The 23605-nt window shown below is 45.3% G+C and overlaps 2 protein-coding genes across 7 annotated transcripts; both read right to left on the bottom strand.

Moving 5' to 3' along the window:
* Window positions 1-9517: 9517 nt before the first annotated feature.
* On the bottom strand, window positions 9518-12031 carry LOC123191102 (AAA-ATPase At3g28610). The gene is made up of 3 exons (XM_044603880.1): window positions 10910-12031; window positions 9798-10814; window positions 9518-9718 (listed from the first exon to the last, which is right to left on the bottom strand). The coding sequence occupies exons 1-2, from the start codon at window positions 11524-11526 to the stop codon at window positions 10190-10192; spliced, it is 1242 nt and encodes a 413-aa protein (XP_044459815.1). The 5' UTR covers window positions 11527-12031; the 3' UTR covers window positions 9518-9718; window positions 9798-10189.
* A 249-nt stretch (window positions 12032-12280) lies between these two features.
* On the bottom strand, window positions 12281-15901 carry LOC123191103 (N-acetylglucosaminyl-phosphatidylinositol de-N-acetylase). 6 transcript variants are annotated; one of them, XM_044603883.1, is made up of 10 exons: window positions 15634-15890; window positions 15285-15540; window positions 14926-14996; window positions 14452-14516; window positions 14324-14368; window positions 14162-14242; window positions 13622-13689; window positions 13410-13458; window positions 12918-13001; window positions 12281-12585 (listed from the first exon to the last, which is right to left on the bottom strand). In XM_044603883.1, the coding sequence occupies exons 1-10, from the start codon at window positions 15848-15850 to the stop codon at window positions 12580-12582; spliced, it is 942 nt and encodes a 313-aa protein (XP_044459818.1). In that variant the 5' UTR covers window positions 15851-15890; the 3' UTR covers window positions 12281-12579. The 6 variants fall into 6 exon arrangements, 5 of the variants coding, with proteins under 5 accessions (XP_044459818.1, XP_044459816.1, XP_044459819.1 ...); XM_044603881.1 differs by having other exon boundaries at window positions 12844-13001; window positions 15634-15881; XM_044603884.1 differs by having other exon boundaries at window positions 12844-13001; window positions 15289-15540; window positions 15634-15812.
* Between the last annotated feature and the right edge of the window lie 7704 nt (window positions 15902-23605).

Here is a 23605-nt window from a genome sequence, read left to right as displayed (position 1 = left end):
TATCATTTTATTTTTATTTATACTTCCAAATATTCTAAATGTATATAAAAACACTCTTAAGTAAATGTTTTTCGAAAATGCTAATCAGGCATTTAAAAAGTATTAAATATGCATAAAAAATGTTTCTTGTTTACACAAAAACTGACATGTTTTCAAATGTGTATGAATAACATTTATTGCGTATTAATCAACTGTCGGAAAAAGGTTAACCAATGTTTAAACAATGTTAAATGTGTATATAAATAATGTTTCTCACGCATACGAATTTTTTATATTTTTTAAGTTGATCATGTATTTAAAAATTGATAATGAAAGATATTGAAAATGTTATTTAAGTATTTGAAAAATGTTAATCAAGCATTTGAAAAATGTTAAATGTATATAGAAAAATGTTTCTTATGTATATGACTAAATGTACGCAAAAATATACAAATTTATATGAAAAAAATTAATCTTGTATTTAAAAATGGTAACCAAACATTTAATTTATGTTATCAATTAATTTAAATTATTTAATCAACCGTTTGGAAAATTTTAATCAAGTGTTTGAAAAATGTTAAATGTGAATAGAAAAAGTGTTTCTGATGTATACTAGTATTGTATACAAAAAGTATACAATGTGCATAAAAACAATGTTGATCATATATTTAAAAATCATTAAACATGTATAATACTTTCTGATGCATACGGAAAAATGTACAACGTACATTAAATAAAACTAGACATAAAGACATATTTTTTTACAAAGTTAATTATGTATTTAAAAATGTCCGTGATGTATATGAAAAAAAATATTTTCATTAAAGAAATGTTCACCACGTAATTGAAAGTTGTTGACCATCTAATAAAAAATTGTTTAGAACTTGTATTTGAGGAAAAATATACATCATGTATTAAAAAAATTCAACATGTGCCAACAAAAATATTTTGCATGTACGCTGAAAGAATACATTGTGTACTGAGAAAAGTAGTTATGTGTTGAATATTAAAAATACCCGACGTAAGCCGAAAAAGAAAAAAAATGAAGGAATACAATGAAAAGAAACAAAGAAACCGAGAAAGAAACTAAGAAATGTGAAAAAAAAACAAAGAAAAAACCAAAATTAAAAATAGAGACACAAGAAAACCAAAGCAAAAAATGTGAAATAATGAAAACCAACAAGGAAAAAAACAATAATAATCAAAGAAGACCAATGCAAAAGAATAGAAAATAGTGTAATATCTTTCAAATATATAACCTAAATTTTGGGTTGCATTAGATGCTTCACTTCTTGGATGAAGTCGACCTTTGCACCAATGATGCAACGGATCATCTTTTCACAAAACCGTCCGGGTGAATAGAGCCTTCCGGTCGAGGGGATGCAACAACGAGAAGTCACGGCACGGTTTGACAACCCGCCCAACACACAAATCAAGTTTAGCCACCAGCTAACGAACTCGCCATTCCGGAATGATCGGTTTCAGATGGCGACGTGCCTGCGGATCCAACTCGCCGTTCATTCTATAAACGTGGCGACAGTTCACTTCATTTACCCATAAATTTAGGCGTAGTAGTCATTCTTAAGCGCACGATCGATGGCGAGGCAAACATATTCTATGTACTTTTTAAAAAAAGAAGCATGACCTCCGGCTTCTGTATCTGGAAGATGCATACGGTAATTTTATTGATTATTATCAAGGACCTTACAAAGTATTATAAACAATATACCTAAATCCATCATTTTGGCAACATATGCCGCTACTCCTGTCCATATAATGAAGGGATGCTAGCTGGGCCACTACCCAAACCACTCATCTAAACCTAACATCAAAAGCCGGAAACCCCAGCCGAACCACATACCGGGTCTGGGGCACAATCCGGTCAGACGCACTCGTGTGTCGTCGCCGCCATCTTCCACAGGCCCGTCTTCAGATCATATTGATACTTCTACCTTGTCTGGCCACTCTGCCATCGACGTCACCATGACGCCAGACAGCTACCTCCTCCTGCGCGAGTCCATCTCTGCGCATCGGACGCCGAGCCTTCACAGCGCCATGCCACCGATCTCCGCCGCCATCAATGTGTGAGATGAAGTACCGTTCCACCATCCCCTAGCCATCACTTGCTCCAAAACGATGCCCCCAGGAGGGAAAGCGATAAAACGCTATCATCGTCCGATCCGAAAGACCCAGATTTAGGGTTTCCCCGGAGCATCCCGAGCTTGATGACGCATACTGCAACAACGATGCCTCGACAAGGGAACGACATCTAAGACGCCGTCATCGTCCGCCATGACCGTAGTCGGCGCGATTTTCATCGGCAGTTGCTCCACCAGACGTGCGCCACCGATGTCGCTGGTCCCTTCAACCGGAGTAAACTTCAAAATGATGCCCTAAAGAGGGACTATGACGCAAAATCGCCGTCATCGCTCGATCCGAAGGAGATCTAGGGTTTCCCTCGGAGATGCCCGCGCTATCAAGGATCAGACAAGGGTAGAATCCCGGCGGATCTGCCCAGCTGCCGACGAGTCGCACCCGCCACCGTGCCGACGACAGACCAGCGATTAAGGCCCACGCTTGGGCATAGATCCGGCCGCGCCGCCGCGAACCGATCCGGTCACGCCGCCGCCGTCCCTGGCGACCGCGACACACCAGATCGCGAGGCCTCCTGCCGCGGGGGAGCGAAGTCACCGAGGCGCCGCCACCACCCGCCATGGCGTCCGGCCCGCCGCCACGCTCCGACCCGCGCCAGCCCCACGCGAGTGAGAGGGCCCGAGTCCCCGCCGCCGCCGGCGACGACCAGGCTTCGCCTGGCCGCGCTCTTGGGCGGCTGCGAGGGAGGAGGAGGAGGAGTGGGGGAGGGCCGGCCGACAGGATCTGGGGTGACTAGGGAGGGGAGAGGGGAGAGGGTGTTTTTTCTTTCTAGGTGTCATATTCTACGTACTTGTGTGGAATAAACCTTTTTTATATCTGCTGGGCGATTTCATCTGTCCCCAGCCTGCTGCTCCAACTGTTATTTGACACGCGGAATAGTGTCACTGCCTTGCCGTGGCATGTTCATGGCGACGGACGGATCCAACAACATGGCAAGGTACAGTAAGTTTCAGACAAGTGAAACAAAACTTGCATGGCAGTTCTCTGCTAAACAATATGCTTGGCATTCTCTACTGGCAGTGATATTTCTGGTACTTATAATCAATCGTATCGTATGGGACCACCACATCGCAGCTTGATTCCTATATTTATTCAGACTCCAAGCGGTCTGCACGCTTGCCCTGCTGTTCCTGCTGCTTGTTTTTGCCTCATCTATGGTCAGGGTCGGAGATTTTGTTCCTTGTAACCAATGCGAATCGGTCTGTCTTGATGATTTTGCTAATCCATGTTTATCTGCTGCGATTATGACAGTCACAAAAAACAGCAAAGGGATCTGTACGTGCGTGCTTATCCCTTGCTCCTGGACTTGAGCTACTTCCCGTTCAGTGAAGCGGACAGGTAAGTGAGGCTTCAGAAAGTGCGCATATCCAACCGGATACTGCCCCGACACTGTTTGATACGTATCCCGTAAATATTCTGTGATCTATTGATTTCAAAAAAAGAAAACAGTGTTTGATACGTCTGGGATACCTCTAGGATACGTTTTGGATACGGCAGCCCCTTCGTTTTGGATACGCCGCACGTCATCAATTCCCAGCTGCCCACCTCGTCCCCTCGACTCCTTGGAGCAGGCGAGCAGCCACAGTCCGCAGGTATCCAACTCTCCATAAATCTCAATTCCTCTCCCGCATGTTCTTCTCTCCTTCTCAGCTCTCACCTGCTCTCCCACATGTTCTTCTCCAATCTCCATCCAACCGACGCTTGTTGAAATAGAGTTGTATAGGGATAGGACTAGTGTTTGAATTGTAAACCTCTTCTATCCTTTCTTCTGTCTAACTCCTCCTCTACCGACCTTCTTTATGCATCTCTCGATCAAACTCTTGATCGATCATCTTGTAAGCCACAACAACATCCATATAAATATAAGTGCTGCCCGAGAAAAAGGTTTAACGCTTCCCACAATATCTTACATGGTAATCAGAGCATCTTCTTCCTAGATCGAGAAGAGATCGCATCTAGCCTACCCAAACCTCGCCATGACGACCGCCTCCACCCAATCAAGCACCATGAGTGCACTCACCACCTCCCTCGCCTCCTCATCCACCTTTGCCCCTTCATCCAACAGCACCCAAGCCATGTCCCTTGGGGCACCATCGCAGGAGAAGCTCACGAGGAACAATTTCCTCATGTGGAAAGCCATCGTGCTGCCGCAAATCAAGGGCGCACAGATGGATCACCACCTCGATCCGACGAGCTAGGCGCCCGGAGACCCTCACCGTCACAAAGGACGGGAAGGAGGAACAGATCGTCAACTTTGCACGCCACCTCTGGTACGCTCAACAACAGCAAGTTCAAGATTTTCTGATGGGCTCTTTGTCTCGCGAGATCCTTGCACAGGTGGTCACGTTGCGGACTCCAGCGGAGGTATGGGCCGCGATTCATGCCACTTTTGCTGCCCAAACTCAAGCCCAGACCATTAATACCCGCATTGAAGTGACAAATCTGAAAAAAGGAAACCTATAATGCCTACATCAAATTGGCTATATAAATGCTTACATGTCAATGTCTCACTGTATATGTTTGACTGTAACCAAGAGCCTAGTTGAATGATTCCTGGACATAAATAGAGATACGAATCCTGTACCGTTTGCAAACTATATATTTATGATCAGTGATAAACGTCAGATTTTGTAACATAACAGGCACATGCTACGCAAATTCGTATGTTGCTGCCAATGATCATGAATTTTATCTGACTACTCCGCAATAACAACAATCTGCTCAGAAGTATCAAACTTTTGACAGCAATAACTGATCACGGTTAAAATTTTCTTAATTTACATGTCAATGCCAATGATAAGATTCAACTGACAATGCTTAAATAATCTTAATCCATACTATTATTTTACATACAACACCGGCCAGCCAACTATTTTATTAATTACTGTGACCATGCTAATTTCGAACTGACAAAGCTTGAAAAATCCGGGTCCAGCCAACTATTTTACTGAAAGCACACGCCTAGTTCACTGAATGTGACACATCTATTTGCGGGGAGAAAGAAGGCATTCACGACGACAACCAGGAATGCGACGGCGAGATAGTAGCTTGCCTACCACGGAGCTGGAGTGCGTTGCGATTCAGAGGACGGTTCTCTGTGACTGTCGATGTCGTATGAAACTAACTCACGCGCATCCGCAAATTATGTTCTGGGCAGGCTTGCATTTGTGGACGTTTCGTCCACATTCACCGTACTTAATTCCAAATCCTTTTTTCTGAAGAGTATAAGTTGTAAGCTCTTGCAAGAGAATCAAACTCTTGACTGGTCTGTTGGTTTAACGACAAACTCCAAATCACGAAAATTTCCTAATTCGATATTAGACATCCGGGACAGCGGGCCCAATAACAGAAGAAAATAAGCCCCCCTAAATCTGTACTGGGCATCCACCTAGATTGGAAAAAATCGAGTAGTAACAAGAACTGTACTCCCTCCGTCCGAAAAAAGTTGTCCAGAGCTTAGTTCATTTCAAATTTTACAGAAAACTCCTTCCGGTTTTAAATCTAGTGCTAATCCCCCCTCACCTATGCTTCTTCCTCCTTCGACCAAGCGGCCGTCGTAGCCACCGCCAGCAGCCGCCGTAGAAAGAGCGGGCGACCACCTGCGCCGTCGCCCACCTGCGGTTGCTCCGCCGCTGCGAACGTGGGCCGCCTGGACGGAGGCGAGCTGCCCTGCCGCCCAGCTGAGGCTGCTCCTCGAAGGCGACCACCTCGACGGGCGCCTCCTCCTCGCAGCCCTGCTCGCGTCCCTGGCCCTGCTTGTGCCCTACTCGCCGGTTCCTCACCCCCCGCGGCAACCCCAGCCGCCGCTGCCAACCCCGGTCGCCGCTCCCCTCTTGTGCCTCTTGAAGAATTCGGCAGGCAGGGCAAGGCGGATCTTCCCCGGCGGCGAGACAACCACGTAGACCTGCTGATGCCACTGCCGCCTGCCCTCGACTGCTGATTACCTCTGCTGATTGCTTCTGCTGATTGCCTCTGCCCTCGACCACCTCGACTGCTGATTACCTCTGCTGCTGCTGTTGGCTGCAGGTGCAGTGCCAATTGCACTATCAATTCAGTGCCGATTGCAGTATCAATTTCAGTTTGTCAATGAAGTACTCCATCAGTGTCAATTGCAGTGTTAATTGGAGTATTAAAATTGTCAATTGCAGTGCTGATCTACTGCTAATGTTATCTGAAATTTACAGTGTTCTGTGTCTGTCAATCATACTCCATTCAGTGTCCTGTGTCTGAAATTTACAGATTTCAAACAAACAGTATCAAACTTAAAGAAACCTAGACAATACTCATGGCCATAATCATGGAAACCTCTATTCTACTTTGCCAAATCATGGGCAGATTTTACAGGGTTTACATGACTCATCAGAAACTAAAATACGAACTGAAGTTGCATGAACAGAAAGAGGGAAGAAACAAAAGAAAGGAGCCAGCTCCAAAAATTCAGAGCCAATCTTGCAATGCAATCAAGAGAGAAAAGGTGAGGTGAAGTACCTGTTGTGGATAGGATCAGGGCCATTGGGCACCCTCCTCTCGCTGTTTGGTGAAGTGAAGGTAAGGTGAAGTAACTGAATTCACTAGCATAATCTGAATCAAACAAAGCATAATTTGAATTCACTAGCATAACCTGTTATAGAAACTAGAATGAACCTTCTTTTTTCCCCGCCCCCGACCCCGACACGCGACGCCTCTGGTACTTCGCCTCTGTTCCTGCGGAAGCTTGATGACATCACATGCTAATAAACCTTAAGGGGTACAGTACTGTATTCTTTTAATCTGATGCTAATAAACCTTAAGGAGTACAGTACTGTATTTCTACTATGCAGCAAGGTACTCCAACACAATATCAAATTCATCTTTTGTTTAGATTCATCTTCTGTTTAAATTCAGTTTATTTAAAACAATGAAGTTTAAATTCAGTACAATATCCTTGAAGTTTAAAAGACCTTGTGTTTTTAGGAAATGCATGAAGTTGAACAAGGAAATTAAGATCCTCCATAAGTACTGTGAACTTGCACTAACTTTTGACAACAGCAAAAATTCAGTTAACCACGACTGTAACTAACACTGTCTTTAGATTTTGACACCAGCAAAAATTTAGTTAACCACTACTATAAACTGTCTCTAGATTTTGACAGCAGCAAAATTCAGTATGACAGTCTGAATTGAATAGTGGAAATGACCACTATCTCTAGATTTTTGACCACCTTACAATTTCTTGCCTTGACTCAAGCATCCACTGTCTCTAGATTTTTTCCATCAAATGAAAAGTGGAAATGACCAATACTTCAACATTTGCTTAAGATTATTTCCATCAAATGAATAGTGGAAAAATCTAGAGATCTGTGTTTACAAAAAATTGATTAGTGGGAATGCTTCAGAACAGAGATGTACAAAAAATTGATTCAGAATAGCGGGGAGCGGTGCGGATCTGCATTTCTGATCGACAGGAGGGAGCGGCTGGAACCGGCCATTTTGGGACTAGCCATTGCAATTATGTCTTCAGAGAAATTCAGTTAAAATGACAACAATTTCAGTTTTCAGTTTTGACAACAGTATAACATCTTGTCAGTTTTGACAGTGTGTGTAGTTGTTGTGGAGCAAACTACACACATTTAAGATTAGGAGATAGCAGAAACAGACGGCCGAGGACCAAACCTTGAACTACAGAATCTTCTAACAGAACTTTAGATGTTCTACAGGTCATGTACGATTCCCAAGTTCTAACAAAAAAAATTCAGACAACTCCCAGGAGTACATGACTTGAATTTAAAGGATCACACTATAGACGTGGCTCAAACTATAGAGAGAAAAGCATTTTCCTGCAACCTTTAGCATGAGTATTTCAGAATTGCTAGTGAAATGTCAAACTAGCATTTGGAGATCAAAATGTCCTAGCTCCAAACATGGAAATGTAGAAACAGCCAAATGTAATGCCCTAATGTTCTGAACCTCATTGTTGAATGTCTTGTCAGGCGGCATCGGTGCATTTTCCTGAAGTTTCTTCACCGCAATCACTCTGCCATCATCTGTCACAACACCCTATATTATTAATCCCATAGATACAAAGGTATGAGTACTCCAAATGGACATTGGTGGAAAGGATAGAAGATGTTAAAGGAAAATAACCAAACCTTATAAACGTTTCCGAATGGACCTCCACCAATCTTCCGCTCCGCGAAGAAATCATTTGTAATTTTCTGGTCTGCTGCTTGCCCCTGATGTGCCAGTCAGCAATGCAGCATTGAGCCTTCACTTCAGTACATGAAAATTTACTGTCAATTTTCAGCAATGCAGCATAAAAGATAAAAAATCGGACTTTCCAGTAGTAAAAGATCAAAATTACTGAATTTTGACTTCCGTAATTACTGGTTTCTCATTGACATTGACCAAGATTACTGAATTTGTTTTCGGTTTTCACAGTTTTGACATTGACCAAGATTACTAAAGAAAAAATCAGTCCAAATCTGTCTATTGTCTTCAACATTGACCAAGATTACACAAAAGCTCAGGCAGTAGCTAAATTTTCCCCACTCTGGTGCACCATAATTTTCCATATCCATTGAGCAAAATTCAGTCCAAATCTGTCTACTGTCTTCAACATTTGCTAATTGTCTACTGTCTTCAACATCTATCATTACAAATGAACTTCAGCTCAGAACTATAGCATCAACTTGAGCTTACTCTGGATCTGAAGCTCCGGTGAGCTCTGAACTTGAGCACGTGGAGGTGTTGTGGACGCCTTGAGCGCGTAGTGCTCCGGCGAGCTCGACGGTGAGCTCCTTCACCTTGACCACCCGTGCTTCCCAGTGCTTGGGTCGATGACGTCCATGGAGGGGGCGGGCTTCATGGTTGACGGCGAGCAGGTGGTCGGACGAGGGGGCCATTAGGGGTCGCCGGGTAGTTGGCAGGTGCCGACGGGGAGGGAGGAGCGGAGACTGGAAGGCGGGAGGGGGGAGCGCCATGGCAGGAGAAGAGGCCGGGTTGACGAGGCGGCAGACGGAGAGGGGGCACTCGAGGAGGAGGCTGACGGAGGAGGTAGACATGGACGGCGGCCGCCATGGCCAGTGGTCCTCGGGGTTGGACGCCTCGCTAGGCCGCCGCGCAAAAATCCAACCTTCGGGCAAAATTCGAAGCTTCAAACGAGGCATGGGGGAAGAAGGTGGCACCGGCGTGGGCGGAGGTGGGGAGGGAGGGGCAAGGCGACGTGGGGCGTGGGGAGGGAGGAAGGGATCGAGGCGGCGCGGCGTCACGGCGTCGCCGGCGAGCAAGCAACGAATGAATGGGGTAGCGAGGGGAAGAATGGGCGGCGTGGAGTGCGGGTTGTGTCGGGAGAAGCTGGGGGTGTTTTCTGCAAAATGTACACGGTGACAACTTTTTCCGGACGGAGGGAGTACCTTGCAATCCACGGAGTAGACGAGACATCTGAATTTGACTCAGGCACTTCACTTGTCCGTGGCTAGACGGGGAAGGAGCCCAATCCTCTAACGATGAAGGAGCACCGGAGTGCCTTGTTGGCGACCAACATTCATCTTCCTCTGGCGTTCCCTAGACTGGAACGTAGACCGGATCGGAGGGAGCGGAGCGAAAGCTGTTCATGGCGATTGACTTCTTCAGTCAGATGCGAGAGAAACCGACGGAAAAAGATCCAAACTTTTGAGAGTATGTACCTGAATAACAGATCTGTGAGAGATTCCCCATGAGGATTGATTGTTTTGGATGGCGGCGAACTTGAGACCGGCGACGAAGTCAGTCCCGACGGCGTTTGTGCGATGGGGCGTCGCAAGTGGGTCACCGGGGAGAGAAGCAGAATCTGGCTGAGGGGATTCAAAATTTGAAATCCGATGGAGTGATGGTGGCGATGGGTGGTGGTGGTGGTGTAGCTGCGGGTCTCACGGGTGGCTTACGTACGGCCGTATGGGATTTGCACAGGTACGATTTGACTGTATTTCACCCGTATAGCGGTGGGAACTGAAATTAAGTGGACCTTTGGCTGGGACCCAGTGGGCCACAGCGCGCGGATCCATAGGCAGCAGCGACGGGCGTGATACGCGTTACGCGCTCAACTGGTTAGGATTCGCCATATTCGCTTGAATGCCTCGAACCCACAGTAGGACATCTCAATGTGCAAGTCCATCCTCCCGCGCCGGATTAGCGCGGCATCGAGCTTGTCCAGGTGGTTGGTGGTGAACACGATGATCCACTCGCCACTGTGTGCCGACCAGATCCCGTCGATGAAGTTGAGCAGTCCGGACAGCGTCACTACGCTGCCCTTCTTGGGCGCCCCGTCCGCTCGCTTTGTCTGGGCCATGGCGGCGCGGCTGCCGGTTAGGTTGAGGGAGCAGTCGATGTCCTCGATGACAATGATCGACTTGCCCGTCGTCTCGACGAAGAGCTTCCGTAGGTCATTGTTGGATTTTAGCGTCGTCAGCTCGATGTCGTAGACGGTGTAGTTGAGGTAGTTGGCCATGGCAGCGATCATGGTGGACTTGCCCGTTCCCGGCGGGCCGTAGAGGAGGTAGCCGCGCTTCCACGCCTTGCCGATGCGGAGGTAGTAGTCCTCGCTGCTGCGGAAGTCGTTGAGGTCGTCGATGATCATCTGCTTCTTGTCGGGGTGCATGGCGAGGGTTTCGAACGTCGTCGGATGGTGAAAGTCGATGTAGCTCCACACGTCTTTCCTGCTAGCACTGTGAGAAGGAAATTCTTGATCATATGAGTTGACGGCAAATAAAATACTAACTACTAGAAGTAGTACGTAAAGTAAGAAGAGACTAGCACGTACGAGTAGCTGAGGTTGGTCTTGTTGGTGTAGAGGCGGCGGCGGCGGGTGCCGGACATGGCAGCGCGCCCGCACCGTCGCACGTGCGGGAGGTACTCGTCGACGATGAGCTTCCTGTGCCTCTGGTGGAAGGTGAGGCGGCAGCACCTCCGCATGTCGTAGTCGTCCTCCTTGAGAGCGGACCACCAGATGGTGACGCCCCGGAACTCGTCGGCCACCTCGTCCTGCCCCTCCCGCATGCTGAGCACGAAGCCGGTGCCCTCGTCGGCGCCCTCGGCCCGGAAGTGGCGCGCCTCCCGCGAGCACGCGGCGCTCAGGTGCGCCTTGACCTCCTCGTAGGCGTCGCTGGACTTGATCTTGTCCATGTAGTCCTCGCGCAGGCTGGCGATGTCGACGGTGATGAACGGGTCGAAGAACGGGAGCAGCCGCCGGACGCACCGCCGGAGGCTCCGCTCGAAGTAGGCCCTCAGCACCCCGATCGGCACGCACGCCGCCACCATGGGCATCAGGTAGAGCCACGCCGACTTGCGGAGGTGGCGGAGCACCATCGGCATCAGCATGCCGACCCACGGCCACGAGCGCACCATTGCCGCCATCTTGGCCTCGTCAGGTCCAGCCATGAGTAGGCTTCTCGATCTCGTTCTTGATAGTCACACTACCGGGCGGGTCTATATATTTACAGTTTGTCTAAGTCACATCTAGATGTTTTTTAAGGATGTCACATCTAAACTCCCACAAGTATATAATGCAGCAACAAGAAACAAAAGAAAAACCAAGACAAAAAAAATAGACCACAAGCAGAGTGAACATCAACTTAGATGTGTCCTAGACAGACCCATATATTTACTTAGACACACACGCACGTTACACGGAGATTGGTACGTCTCTGCACTGCATAGGCTGGAGTTGGACACGGATACGCCTTACCATGGACGAAGCCTGCCGACAACGTGGAGCCTAGCCGCCGCATAACTAGTGCAGAAAACCAGCTATGCAACATGATTTGTTCTCTACGTCTTGGGTTGTCTTTGGAACCCCTCCCTTTTCCCTAGCTTGACTTGAGTTGACTCGTGCATGAGGCTGCACAAGGTCACACAAATTATTGGAACCTGTAAATTATTCCAATTTTGTTGTAAAATAAAAGTTGGCCTGTGTATTTTTTTTTCAGGGGAAAAGGAGATCCAAGGTCGAGTTCAAAAAAAAAAATGGAATCCAAAGTCTGCGGAGGGAAAAACGAAACAAGGCAGCCGTAAGCAGCAGGCCTCGCACACGTTGCATTGGGCCGCAAAAATGGAAAGTACTAGTAGCAAATACTATAAGAAGTCCTCCAAAAAAAAGCAAATACTAGTACAAGAGAGGTGCATTAAACACCCATTGTTGCCAGCAATAACACTGGAATAAGGCTTTTAGCAAGAACTATCACTTGGGTAGGGTTAAAAGTTTCAGTATCATTGTATCAACATGATCGACTCTATATAACAAACTTTCACTGTGTAGTAAAGGATATGATCTGGAAATTGCTGTTCTTGATCATCGGAAGCCTTTTGCTTAAAGTGTGCTGTAAGGCACATTTACAATCCAGATCGACTGACAAGGTACATATCAATATCGAATGCTAAAATTTCTGGAGCATGTTTACGTACGTGTAACTTGAAAGTGTTACAAACAATCTTCTAAACCTGCAAAAAACAAAAACAAAACAAATACTTTATTTTCTTGAACATTATATAATGCACATAGTACAGAAACCAACAACATTGATAATTTTGAGATTGGTCATTAGAGCTTCTAATGTTGGATATAATATGATATTGACAAGAAGATTACAAGGTTGAAAATAAACTGTTCGCAAAGTTCCGACTATGAAATTGACCTCTACCATTCTGTTGAAGTGCAATTTTTACATTAGAAAATGAGATGTTGCCGACTCCACTTACCAAACCCACTGGCTTCTGTGTGCAGCCATTGCCTTAAAAGTTCTGGAAGGGCTACAGTTAACTAGACAACATACCAGTTGCTTTGAACTTGACGAGATCAACGGAGATAACCAAATTTCAACTGCACCACTGTATTTCCGAAACATGTTCAGGCTTACCTACATTTCCAAAAAAAATAGATCATGTTAGCTCCAGCTAATTTACTCCATCAAAAAAAGTGATGAACTATGATACATTTATATGACCGAGAAAAAAACACGTCAAACTGACTGGTATTGTCCAAAGTCTGTTCATAAGAACACAACTAAATTATGTATTCCTTATGTCATATGTTATAATTAGAAATTATCTATCTTGATACCAATATCATAGTGAAATTAACCAAGATACGGGCATGAGCAGTATATCATTTTTAAAGAACGTATAACACAGTATTATTGGTTTCTACCTCTCCGATCGTACAAAAATGACGAGATAAATGCCTTTAAGCACACCACATGAAAAAATAGCACCACATGTTTGCATGCTCTTTCAGACCACATGAAGGCTACTGTACAGAAACTTACAAGTTCCCACGCTTCAATATTTTCTTGCTGATTCTCATGAAGAAGCTTGCTGTTCATAGCAAAAATAAAACTGTTTAGATTCTAGAACAACACAACACACATGTACCAAAAAAATATGATAAACATATATATGTAATCTAAACAATCAAAAGTAAAAAAAAATCTGAGAAACTAATGTACTGTAGCAACAAAATGAGAAGAAGTTAACTAACCATATGCCATGATGAACATCACGATGATTCGGATGGCCTGATACTCCATAGGAATCAAAGGTCACAATCTAAAACATGACATATTGCAGCAGTAAGTAGGTAAAGTTGAAGGGCGAGAATGCAAATCAGTTTGAGAGCTCCACAGAAATAGACATAAGAGCATTTGAACTGCACAATCATACACTTAGTAACTGCATGCAGTGGGATTGCGTAGAGATTTCGAAGTGGGGATAGCTTATATAGTGTCAGACAATACGGCATTTCTCTGGAATAAGTATAACTAGTGAAAGGTTGTGAAATGTTCCTTTAAACATTCAATTTTGGGGGGAAATAAATAAAACTACAGCAGTAGTGATGTGGCGGTAGTCTGGTATATGCAGATGAACACATTTCATATCTGCTCCTTCAGGTCGATGCTCTAAAATATATTTATAACTGGCAAAATCAATGTAAGACTTATGACTACAACCGAGTACTGCAGCTGGTAAAAGAAGTACATTATGGTTAGGAGTCATGTGAGGACTGGGATGAAGTCATTACTGTATCGATATCCCACAGTTGGATCTGCTCCATGGTAAGTTCTGCTAGTAGTCCATGATCCCATTCCTCATGAAACCCATCCTACAATACACATTGGGCATGCTCAACTGTCAATATGTGTTTGGAATAGTATCTGGATCATGAAAAATGAGTACAGACAACCTGCAAATTTTGATGGTCCAAGACTGCAACTTGCTCAGCTGGAATCTGCAATTATGGGAGCCTAATCATGAGCAGAACAAAGCTTGCTCCCCAGAGGGAACTATGGAGAAGTGAAGGACCACGAGTACCTTAAGAGTAGCGCATGCATTGTACAATTCTTCTTTACGAGTATCTCCGAAACCATCAGCGTTACCTGTAAAAGTGGTAGTGACCACATGGAAAAATCAGCCAAGCACAGCTCTAATACACAAAGAAGCACTTGTGTATTTGTATTACACGCTAGAGAAACTGATTTCTAGTGGTAAAACGTGCAGCTCTGCTCTGTATCTATCATTTTGGTAAGCCAGGCACAAGCTTAAATGTTCAGAGTATAGAAAATAGTCCTGTATGCATATGCTATACTTTGGTCAAACGAATGGATAAACACATGGCCACTCCTGGACATACAGAAAGATGCACAAAGAACAGAGACATACATTTTTTCCGATAAAAGGGCATTTTTTATTGACTCAAAATTTAGCATCAAGCGGATACAAATCATGATGAGCAACGCCCGGCCTCTGCATAACAGAGACATACATGACCATAGGTAGCAATCTTACCAAGAGACATGCACAAAACATGAAGCTTGTGACCTTTTGATTCGAGGAAAAGAATCGTTGGACTAAAAAACCTGCATTAGATAGGAATGAAATCATATAAAAGTAAATCAGGCCAAGCACCAGACCAGAAGTAAGGTGAAAACACATGATATCCAGACTGAAACTCGGGCAGCACATGGATAGGACCGGCGCCATTTCTCAGTCGGAGTCGAACCACAAGCTATTTGATTCCGTTCAACCAATACGCGCTATCCTACGTGGTCTACACACCTGCCACGCGAGTTGGACACCGCATGAATTTCGTCGAGCACCTGGTGCGCAGGGCATACAGGAAGCAGAGGAAGGGAGGCGCAACATACATACATGGACTCGTCGTCGGGGTGGGCGAGCACCAGGAGCACGTTCCTGCTCCTCCTGTCGCCGTGGAGAGGGGGCGAGAAGCGGGGGCTCGGAGGCAGGCAGTAGAGCGCCGGGGAGGAGAGGATCCGGCCGAGGGAAACCGCCCACAGTAAGAGGATTGCTCCGGCCGCCGCGACCACCCAGATCCACGCCATGGGGACTCCCACCCGAGTCCAGCCGGCAAATCTACTGCAGGTGCTCTAGCGGCGGAGCCACCTTCGTCAAAAGAAAAATTCCGGCATCACACGAGCAATACGAACACCGCCGAGCCAGTGCTGAAAGTCTGACAGAGTATCTTCCACTGGTTACCTCGAGCTCGATGCCCCGATGGGTCAAGCCGTTCAGGTATCCAGGATGTCACCGCTCGCCAGCGGGAACGGAGACCGCGGAATCGGGCGCCGGCGCGGCCGTGCGAGAGCGAGGACCGGGGATGAAGATTGAGGAGCAGGAGCAAAAGAGGGGATGCATACACGGCACAGAAATTTCTTTCCTTCTCTCTTTCTTTTTCTTCACATCTTGCTTTCATTTTTATAATTTTTTTACACAATACAAACGCAGATGCTTACATATACGCACATACACTTAGAGCATCACTAATATAAGATGCAAATTTGAAGATGTAAACAGGAGATGTAAAAACATCATTTTACATCTTCAAAAAAGAGCCAACTTCAACCGATGATGTATTTCAAGATGTAAAACTAATATTCCAACGGATCAAGCGGCAGCGGCCGAGCTTCCAGAGGAGCGCCGGCGGCCGAGCGACGAGGATCGGCGCGGCGCTTGAGTGTCTTGCCGGCGGCGGGAACTCGAATGTGGCAGCGAGAGCTCGAATGGTCAGTGGCGGTAACTCAAATCATGCGGCGGCGGCACGGAGGGGACTCGAATCAGGCGGCGACGTTAACTTGAATGGCCGGCGGTGGTAACTCGAATTAGCCGGTGGCGGAATGGTGCGAGAAGCTCGAATCAGACGACGTCGGGAGCTTGAATGGCCGACGGTGGTAACTCGAATCGAACGGCGAAGGAGCGGCGCCAAAAGCTCGAATCGGGCGGCGGAAGCGGCGGCGGCGTGGCGGCGGGTCTGCAGGGGAATCTGGCAGCGCTAGTGCGACGGGGGAACTTGAATCCGGCGGCGTCAGGGCAGCAAAAAGTGGTCGATGTAGCCAATTTCAGGCAGAGGGTGGCGCGGGGCGACGAAACCGAACGTGACGGTGACGAAGGTGGCGGCGGGGTCATCGGAGTCGGCCATGGCCCTAGCGGCGGGCCGGCAGACAGAAACGAAATGAAGGCGGTTGGCGGTTGGCACGCGCCCGGCGTTTTTACATCTTCTGTAAGTGAAGATGTATATTTTCATCGCGATGTGTTGTATTTTACATCTTCGGAAGGCGGATATGTAATTTTTTGGCATTTTACATCATCTATTGGAGAGAGGTTTTTGGGCCTTGAAGATGTAAAAGTTAGTTATTTTTGTATCTACATCTTCTATTCAAGATGCTCTTAACTCTATGCACACGTGTACATGTTGTAAAACATAGTAGAAGACAAAAAAAATCCTGTGCCTACGATCACCCAAGATCAATATGAAGAAGCATAATGGGTTGGGATCACAATCGTTATAGTCACCGAGTTGCAGCGGAAGAAGAAAACTTGTCGGTGTAGATCATACTTGGAGTCCCTCGAACCGCCGATGAATGATCCCGCGAATCGCCCACAAACAGTTCCTTGAACAGAAGACCGAAAGCACGATCTTTTTACTTGGTTGCAAGCGTGCAACCTTGACAATCCGGCAACGCTTTGCTGTCCAGAGCTAATCGTCACTAGAGAGGGAGGAGATTAGAACCACATGGGGCTTTTAATTATAAGGACAAGAGGATTAGTCTAGCTCTAATTGCTCATCTAGGACCAACTGAAACTATAACTAGAAGAACTAAAGGAGGCTTCAAAACTTGTGTATCAAAAGAGCATAAATCCTCATGTATATATAGGACAGAGGGGAGAGGGAGGGCTGACACCAAGGGGGAAAGAGCCCCCTTTGGTGCGCCGTCCAGGGAGGAGGAGTTTGACTCCTCCCCTCTCCCAATTATGCCTCATTCCCTTCTTCACTTTCCCATTTGGGCTTTTTTGGTCACAGTTGTCTTCCACCTCTTGGCATATTTAGACTCGTTGATATTAAATCATATATATATAAATGTTCTAAATACTTTCAGACCATTTTACATATAATTTAACATCACTGAAAACATTTTTCACATATATATACCCAATATTCACCAAAACCCTTCGAGTGACCTCAGAATGCTTCCAGACCCTCTCGAAACTCTTCCGACTATTAATGAAACAATTTTATAAATACATTCTCATCACTTCCGTCATACTAACACTCAGCAGATCGTGATTACCTTAAGCTTGTGACCCTATAGGTTCGTTAACTCATAGACATGAACGAAATCGTTCGTTCAATGGTCGACATCGGGACCATGGACATCCATATCGATCCTATGAGCACACAAATGATATTCGAGTAAACCTTTAGTTATCATGTGATGTTCCTTTTGCTCCGCAATACTTCACAAAACCCGGGATGTATCGGTATCCTCCTGAGTCATCACCATGCTCACTATACCGAAATCCTCATTACCGGTTTTGTTCTCTTTTCTCATTGTCGTGTTTCGGCATCCCCGTGACGTAGTCACATGTGTCTGGCCAAACGATGATGGATGACATCGCACCGGGAGGCCCCTAAGAATATCTCCATCATTGGAGGAACAAATCCCACTCTCGAGCTATCTAGTCCCTTGTCAAACTTTTCGATGAACCTGTAAGCTGTTGTTATAATCACCGTGTTACAGGTGACGTTTGAGCAACTTCAAAGTCCAGCGTACGGTAAGAAGTGAGACTCTCGCCGAGATCCCTTTCTGTGAAAACTACGACCAACATCCTGAAGGAAATATGCTCTAGAGGCAATAATAAAGATATTATTTATTTCCTTATTTCATGATAAATGTTTATTATTCATGCTAGAATTGTATTAACTGGAAATATAATACATGTGTGAATACATAGACAAACATAGCGTCACTAGTATGCCTCTACTTGACTAGCTCGTTAATCAAAGATGGTTAAGTTTCCTAACCATAGACATGAGTTGTCATTTGATTAACGTGATCACATCATTAGGAGAATGATGTGATTGACTTGACCCATTCCGTTAGCTTAGCACTTGATCGTTTGGTATCACTAGTAGAAAAGGGGGCAACGGTCCAGGCCGGGTCAGCCCATTAGTCCCGGTTCAGTCTAGAACCGGGACCCATGGGGGCATTGGACCCGGTTCGTGAGCCCAGGGGGCCGGCCGGGCCACGTGGGCCATTGGTCTCGGTTCGTCTGGACCTTTTGGTCCCGGTTGGTGGGATGAACCGGGACCAATAGCCTCGCTCCTGGCCCACCACCATTGGTCCCGGTTGGTGGCATGAACCGGGTCCAAAGGCTCCCCTTTAGTCCCGGTTCATGCCACCAACCGGGACCAATGAGGTGCCTATATATACCCCCTCGCGTAAGAGCAGAGCACACTACTCTGTTTTTTTCTGGCTGATGGGGAGAGGGCTTGGTGGTGCTCTAGCTCACCTCCTATGCACACAAGGTGTTCGATGGAATGCCCGAGCCACACTACTTAAGCTTTCTCCTCTCCAAGCTCGACCTTCAAGCTCCATTTTCCTGAATATTTGTCTAGGTTTAGCGGTCCGTCACACCCCGTCCCCGTCTTCACCGCCGTCGATCACCCGCGCCGAGCTCATCGCCGGCACCACCGTAGTGAGCCTCTTGTTCTTATCTTCTTTTTGAAAGGAAAAAATATTCTTACTTGTATGTTTACATAGATACTTGTATTATTTTCTTACTTTTATTATTGCATCTTATATAGTGCGATGGTTTTGGTATCCGCCCCCGTCGGCTCTCGTCCTGTCTATGATTCGGATGTGGTATATATATTATCTTTATAACTATTGATTCATTTATTGTTTATGAAAATTATGCCGACCAACGTGACATAGATTTGATTATGTAGGATGTATGTGAATCCGAAATTCCAACCGACCCTATTGTCGAGAGGTTAAATTTAGTTGAAGAAGAAAACAATTTGTTGAAGGAAAAAATAAAAAAATTGAGGAGGAGAAGATGATATTGGAGTTGCATGTTGCGGATGTCATCGATGATCACAAGATCAAGATGGATGCAATGCGCTTGAAGATTAGAAAGATTAGAAAATATGCCATTCATACCGAGGCTTGGTATCATTATGCCGTTGGATCAATTGTTACCTTGGTTGCGATTATGATCGCATTTGTTTTCGCATTGAAATGTTTTACATAATTTCAATGTATGGTTTAATTAATTAGATGCTCTAGAGAGCTATATGTTGTTAGATGAGAACTATGTATGTAATTTGGTTTTAATGTGATGATGAACTTCTATTAATTTGGACACTTAATTATATATAGCGCACGTAGATGAACCGGCAATGGATGTACGGTGACAGACACACCTCCGAGTACATTAAGGGCGTGCATGAGTTTCTCGATGCGGCTGAGGCAAACAAGCAGAATGGTTTTATGTGTTGTCCATGCACTGAATGTGGGAATACGAGGTCTTACTCTAACCGGAAAATCCTTCACTCCCACCTGCTTTACAAGGGTTTCATGCCATACTATAATGTTTGGACGAGGCACGAAGAAATAGGGGTTATGATGGAAGACGGCGAAGAAGAAGAGTACGATGACAACTATGTGCCCCCCTGAATACGGTGATGCTGCAACGGGGGGAGCTGGTGAAGATCAAGAGGAACCAGATGATGTGCCCAATGATGGTGCAACGGGTGAAGCTGCTGAAGATCAAGAGGAACCAGACGATGTGCAACGGGTGAAGCTGCTGAAGATCAAGAGGACCTGCAACGTTTGCACGAAAAAGACGGCATGCCTCCGAAGCAGTATAAAGGTCCTGCCAGCTACGCTCTTACGAAAGAAGAGAAAGAAATCTTCTTTGAATGCCTGCTCAGTATGAAGGTCACGACTGGCTTCTCGTCGAATATAAAGGGAATAATAAATATGCCAGAGAAAAAGTTTCAGAAGCTAAAGTCTCATGACTGCCACGTGATTATGACGCAACTGCTTCCGGTTGCATTGAGGGGGCTTCTACCGGAAAACGTCCGATTAGCCATTGTGAAGCTATGTGCATTCCTTAATGCAATCTCTCAGAATGTGATCGATCCAGAAATCGTACCAAGGCTAAGGAGTGATGTGGCGCAATGTCTTGTCAGTTTCGAGCTGGTGTTCCCACCATCCTTCTTCAATATCATGACACACGTCCTAGTTCATCTAGTCGACGAGATTGTCATCCTGGGGCCCGTATTTCTACACAATATGTTCCCCTTTGAGAGGTTCATGGGAGTCCTAAAGAAATATGTCCGTAACCGCGCTAGGCCAGAAGGAAGCATCTCCATGGGCCATCAAACAGAGGATGTTATCGGGTTTTGTGTTGACTTCATTCCTGGCCTTAAGAAGATAGGTCTCCCTAAATCGCGGTATGAGGAAAGACCGACTGGAAAAGACACTCTTGGAAGTGACTCAATAATATGCAGGGACGGATATTCTTGGTCTCAAGCACACTACACAGTTCTACAGAACTCTATCTTGGTGACCCCGTATGTCGATGGACACAAGAACAGTCTGCGCTCCAAACACCCGGAGCAGTGCGACGACTGGATTACATGTGAACACATCAGGACTTTCAGTAGTTGGTTGGAAACACGTCTCAGAGGTGACAACACTATTTGTGATGAGCTGTACTTGTTGTCCAGGGGACCATCTTTGACTATATTGACTTACAAAGGATACGAGATAAATGGGAATGCATTTTACACAATCGCCCAAGATCAAAAGAGCACCAACCAAAACAGCGATGTCCGCTTTGATGCAGCAACCGAGAGTGGAAATGACACATATTATGGTTACATAGTGGACATATGGGAACTTGACTACGGAGATGATTTTAAGGTCCCTTTGTTTAAGTGCAAATGGGTCAATCTGTCAGGCGGCAGGGTACAGGTAGACCCACAGTACGGAATGACAACAGTGGATCTGAAAAATCTTGGGTACACTGACGAACCGTTCGTCCTAGCCAATGATGTGGCACAGGTTATCTATGTGAAGGACATGTCTACCAAATCGAGAAAAAGAAAAGATAAGGAAGCGAATACATCATACGAAGAGCCAAAGTGCCACATAGTTCTTTTAGGAAAAAGGGATATCCTGAGAGTGGAGGGTAAGACAGACATGTCTGAAAATTATGAAAAGTTTCATGAAATTCCTCCCTTCAATGTCAAGGCTGACCCAAGCATCCTGATAAACGATGAAGATTATCCATGATTACGGCACAATAAGCAAATGACACAAGCGAAGAAAAAGTGAAGACTTTCTCCCGCAACTATTATGATGATACCATGCCAACTTTGTAACACACGAGTATGCTATGCCAACTTTTTCAGAGTTTATTTGAAAACTATGAATTTAGGTCGAATTTTCTCTATAGGTGCATCTATGTTCATTTTTTTAGTAAAGTTAATCACAAACTTGTGATTCACACAAACTTCAAAGAATTCAAATTTTAACTATTCAAATTTGAAAACTAATGGCACTAACAAAAAGTTTATAATTTTTCTAAAACTAATGGCACTAATAGAAAATTTATAATTTTGCTGATCTAAAAGCAAAAAGAATTAAAAAATAAAGCAAAAAACAAAAGAAAATAAATAATACAGAAAACAAAACAAAAAAACTGAAAAAAATAAAATAGCAAAAATAAAAACCGATAAAAAAAGAGGAAGAAGAAGAAGAAAAAAAGAGGAGAAGAAACCCTGACCCTCGATGACCCTCGTTCCTGATAAAAAAAGAGGAAGAAGAAGAAAAAAAAGAGGAGAAGAAAAAAAAGAGGAGAAGAGATTTCTTCTCCTCTTTTTTTTCTTCTTCTTCCTCTTTTTTTATCAGGAACGAGGGTCATCGAGGGTCAGGGTTTCTTCTCCTCTTTTTTTCTTCTTCTTCTTCCTCTTTTTTTATCGGGAATGAGAGTCATCGAGGGTCAGGGTTGCCGAGCGGTAGAGGAAACCCTAAATAGCAAGTATCGTCGATGTGAGATACATGTGGTCGTCGGTGTCGGACACTACATCCACGTTCCACAAGTGACGCGGGCCGACGCCCGCGTCACTTGTGGGACGTGGATGTAGTGTCCGACACCGACGGCCACATGTATCTCACACCCACGATACTTGTTATTTAGGATTTCCTCTACCGCTCAGCGACCCTCGACGACCCTCGTTCCCGATAAAAAAAAGAGGAAGAAGAAGAAAAAAAAGAGGAGAAGAAAGAATAGACTTACTCCTCTATTCTTTCTTCTCCTCTTTTTTTCTTCTTCCTCTTCTTTTTTTATCCTTAAAGCGTTGTCGAGGCCACCCCAAACCCTAGAGAAGCAGCGTCGAGGCCACCCCAAACCCTAGAGAAGCAGCGTCGAGGCCACTAATTAATATGTGTTCTATGTTTGCCACTAATATATCCATCTGTCATGTTTGAATAATAATTGCCATGTTGTAAATATTTGTAGAAACTATGGACACCGCCCGAGACGAAGTACAAGAAGAGTTGTTGGGGGACATAATCGCACGAGTAAGTGATGCCGTCTGCTCGTTGTTTCTCAACGACACCGATGGTCTGGAAGCAGCTGGCTATGATTATGATGGCTCCGGTGACCTAATGCTGGTGCAAGAAGGAGACCGTGATGACGTCTCCGGTGACCGAACCGAGTCCGGCCAGGTATATATATTAGTTAAGCTTCTGCTGACTAGCTAATTGATGCATTCATTGTTTTGGTATGTATACATATTAATTAAGTCTTTGTTCTTTTTTCCAGCCCTCCGGATCGAGCACAACTTCGGTAAAGAGATGAGACCCGAAGAAAAAGTTGAGCTCGGATGAAAAGTTTGAGATCATAGCAATCGCGCCCGATGGCCAACCGATTGAACCCCTCCAGACAAAGAGCGCATTTGTTGCTCAGTGCGGGGTTTTGGTTAGGGACAAGATCCCGATCAGCATCCAGCAATGGTTAAAGCTGGCTACAGAAGACCCTGAGGTGTCTTATGTCAATGATATGCAGAAAAATGATCTTTGGACTGAGCTGAAGTCAAATTTCACCCTACCGCCAGAGGATGATCCGGAGAAGCCAGTTAAAGAGCAATTAATCA

Source organism: Triticum aestivum, chromosome 2A (assembly GCF_018294505.1).
Source record: "Triticum aestivum cultivar Chinese Spring chromosome 2A, IWGSC CS RefSeq v2.1, whole genome shotgun sequence".
Classification (NCBI taxonomy): Eukaryota; Viridiplantae; Streptophyta; class Magnoliopsida; order Poales; family Poaceae; genus Triticum; species Triticum aestivum.
This window is presented reverse-complemented; position numbering and strand designations above follow the sequence as displayed.

Bases quoted from the DNA above. Each gene is read 5' to 3' on its own strand.
- LOC123191102 (XM_044603880.1), bottom strand. From the start codon at position 11,526: ATGGCTGGACCTGACGAGGCCAAGATGGCGGCAATGGTGCGCTCGTGG. The intron at 10,815-10,909 runs GTACGTGCTAGT...TCCTTCTCACAG, and splicing joins AAGACCAACCTCAGCTACTC to TGCTAGCAGGAAAGACGTGT.
- LOC123191103 (XM_044603881.1), bottom strand. From the start codon at position 15,850: ATGAAAGCAAGATGTGAAGAAAAAGAAAGAGAGAAGGAAAGAAATTTC. The intron at 14,517-14,925 runs GTAAGATTGCTA...CCACTTTTACAG, and splicing joins TGTTTTGTGCATGTCTCTTG to GTAACGCTGATGGTTTCGGA. The intron at 12,586-12,843 runs GTAAGTGGAGTC...TGTTTTTTGCAG, and splicing joins CACAGAAGCCAGTGGGTTTG to GTTTAGAAGATTGTTTGTAA.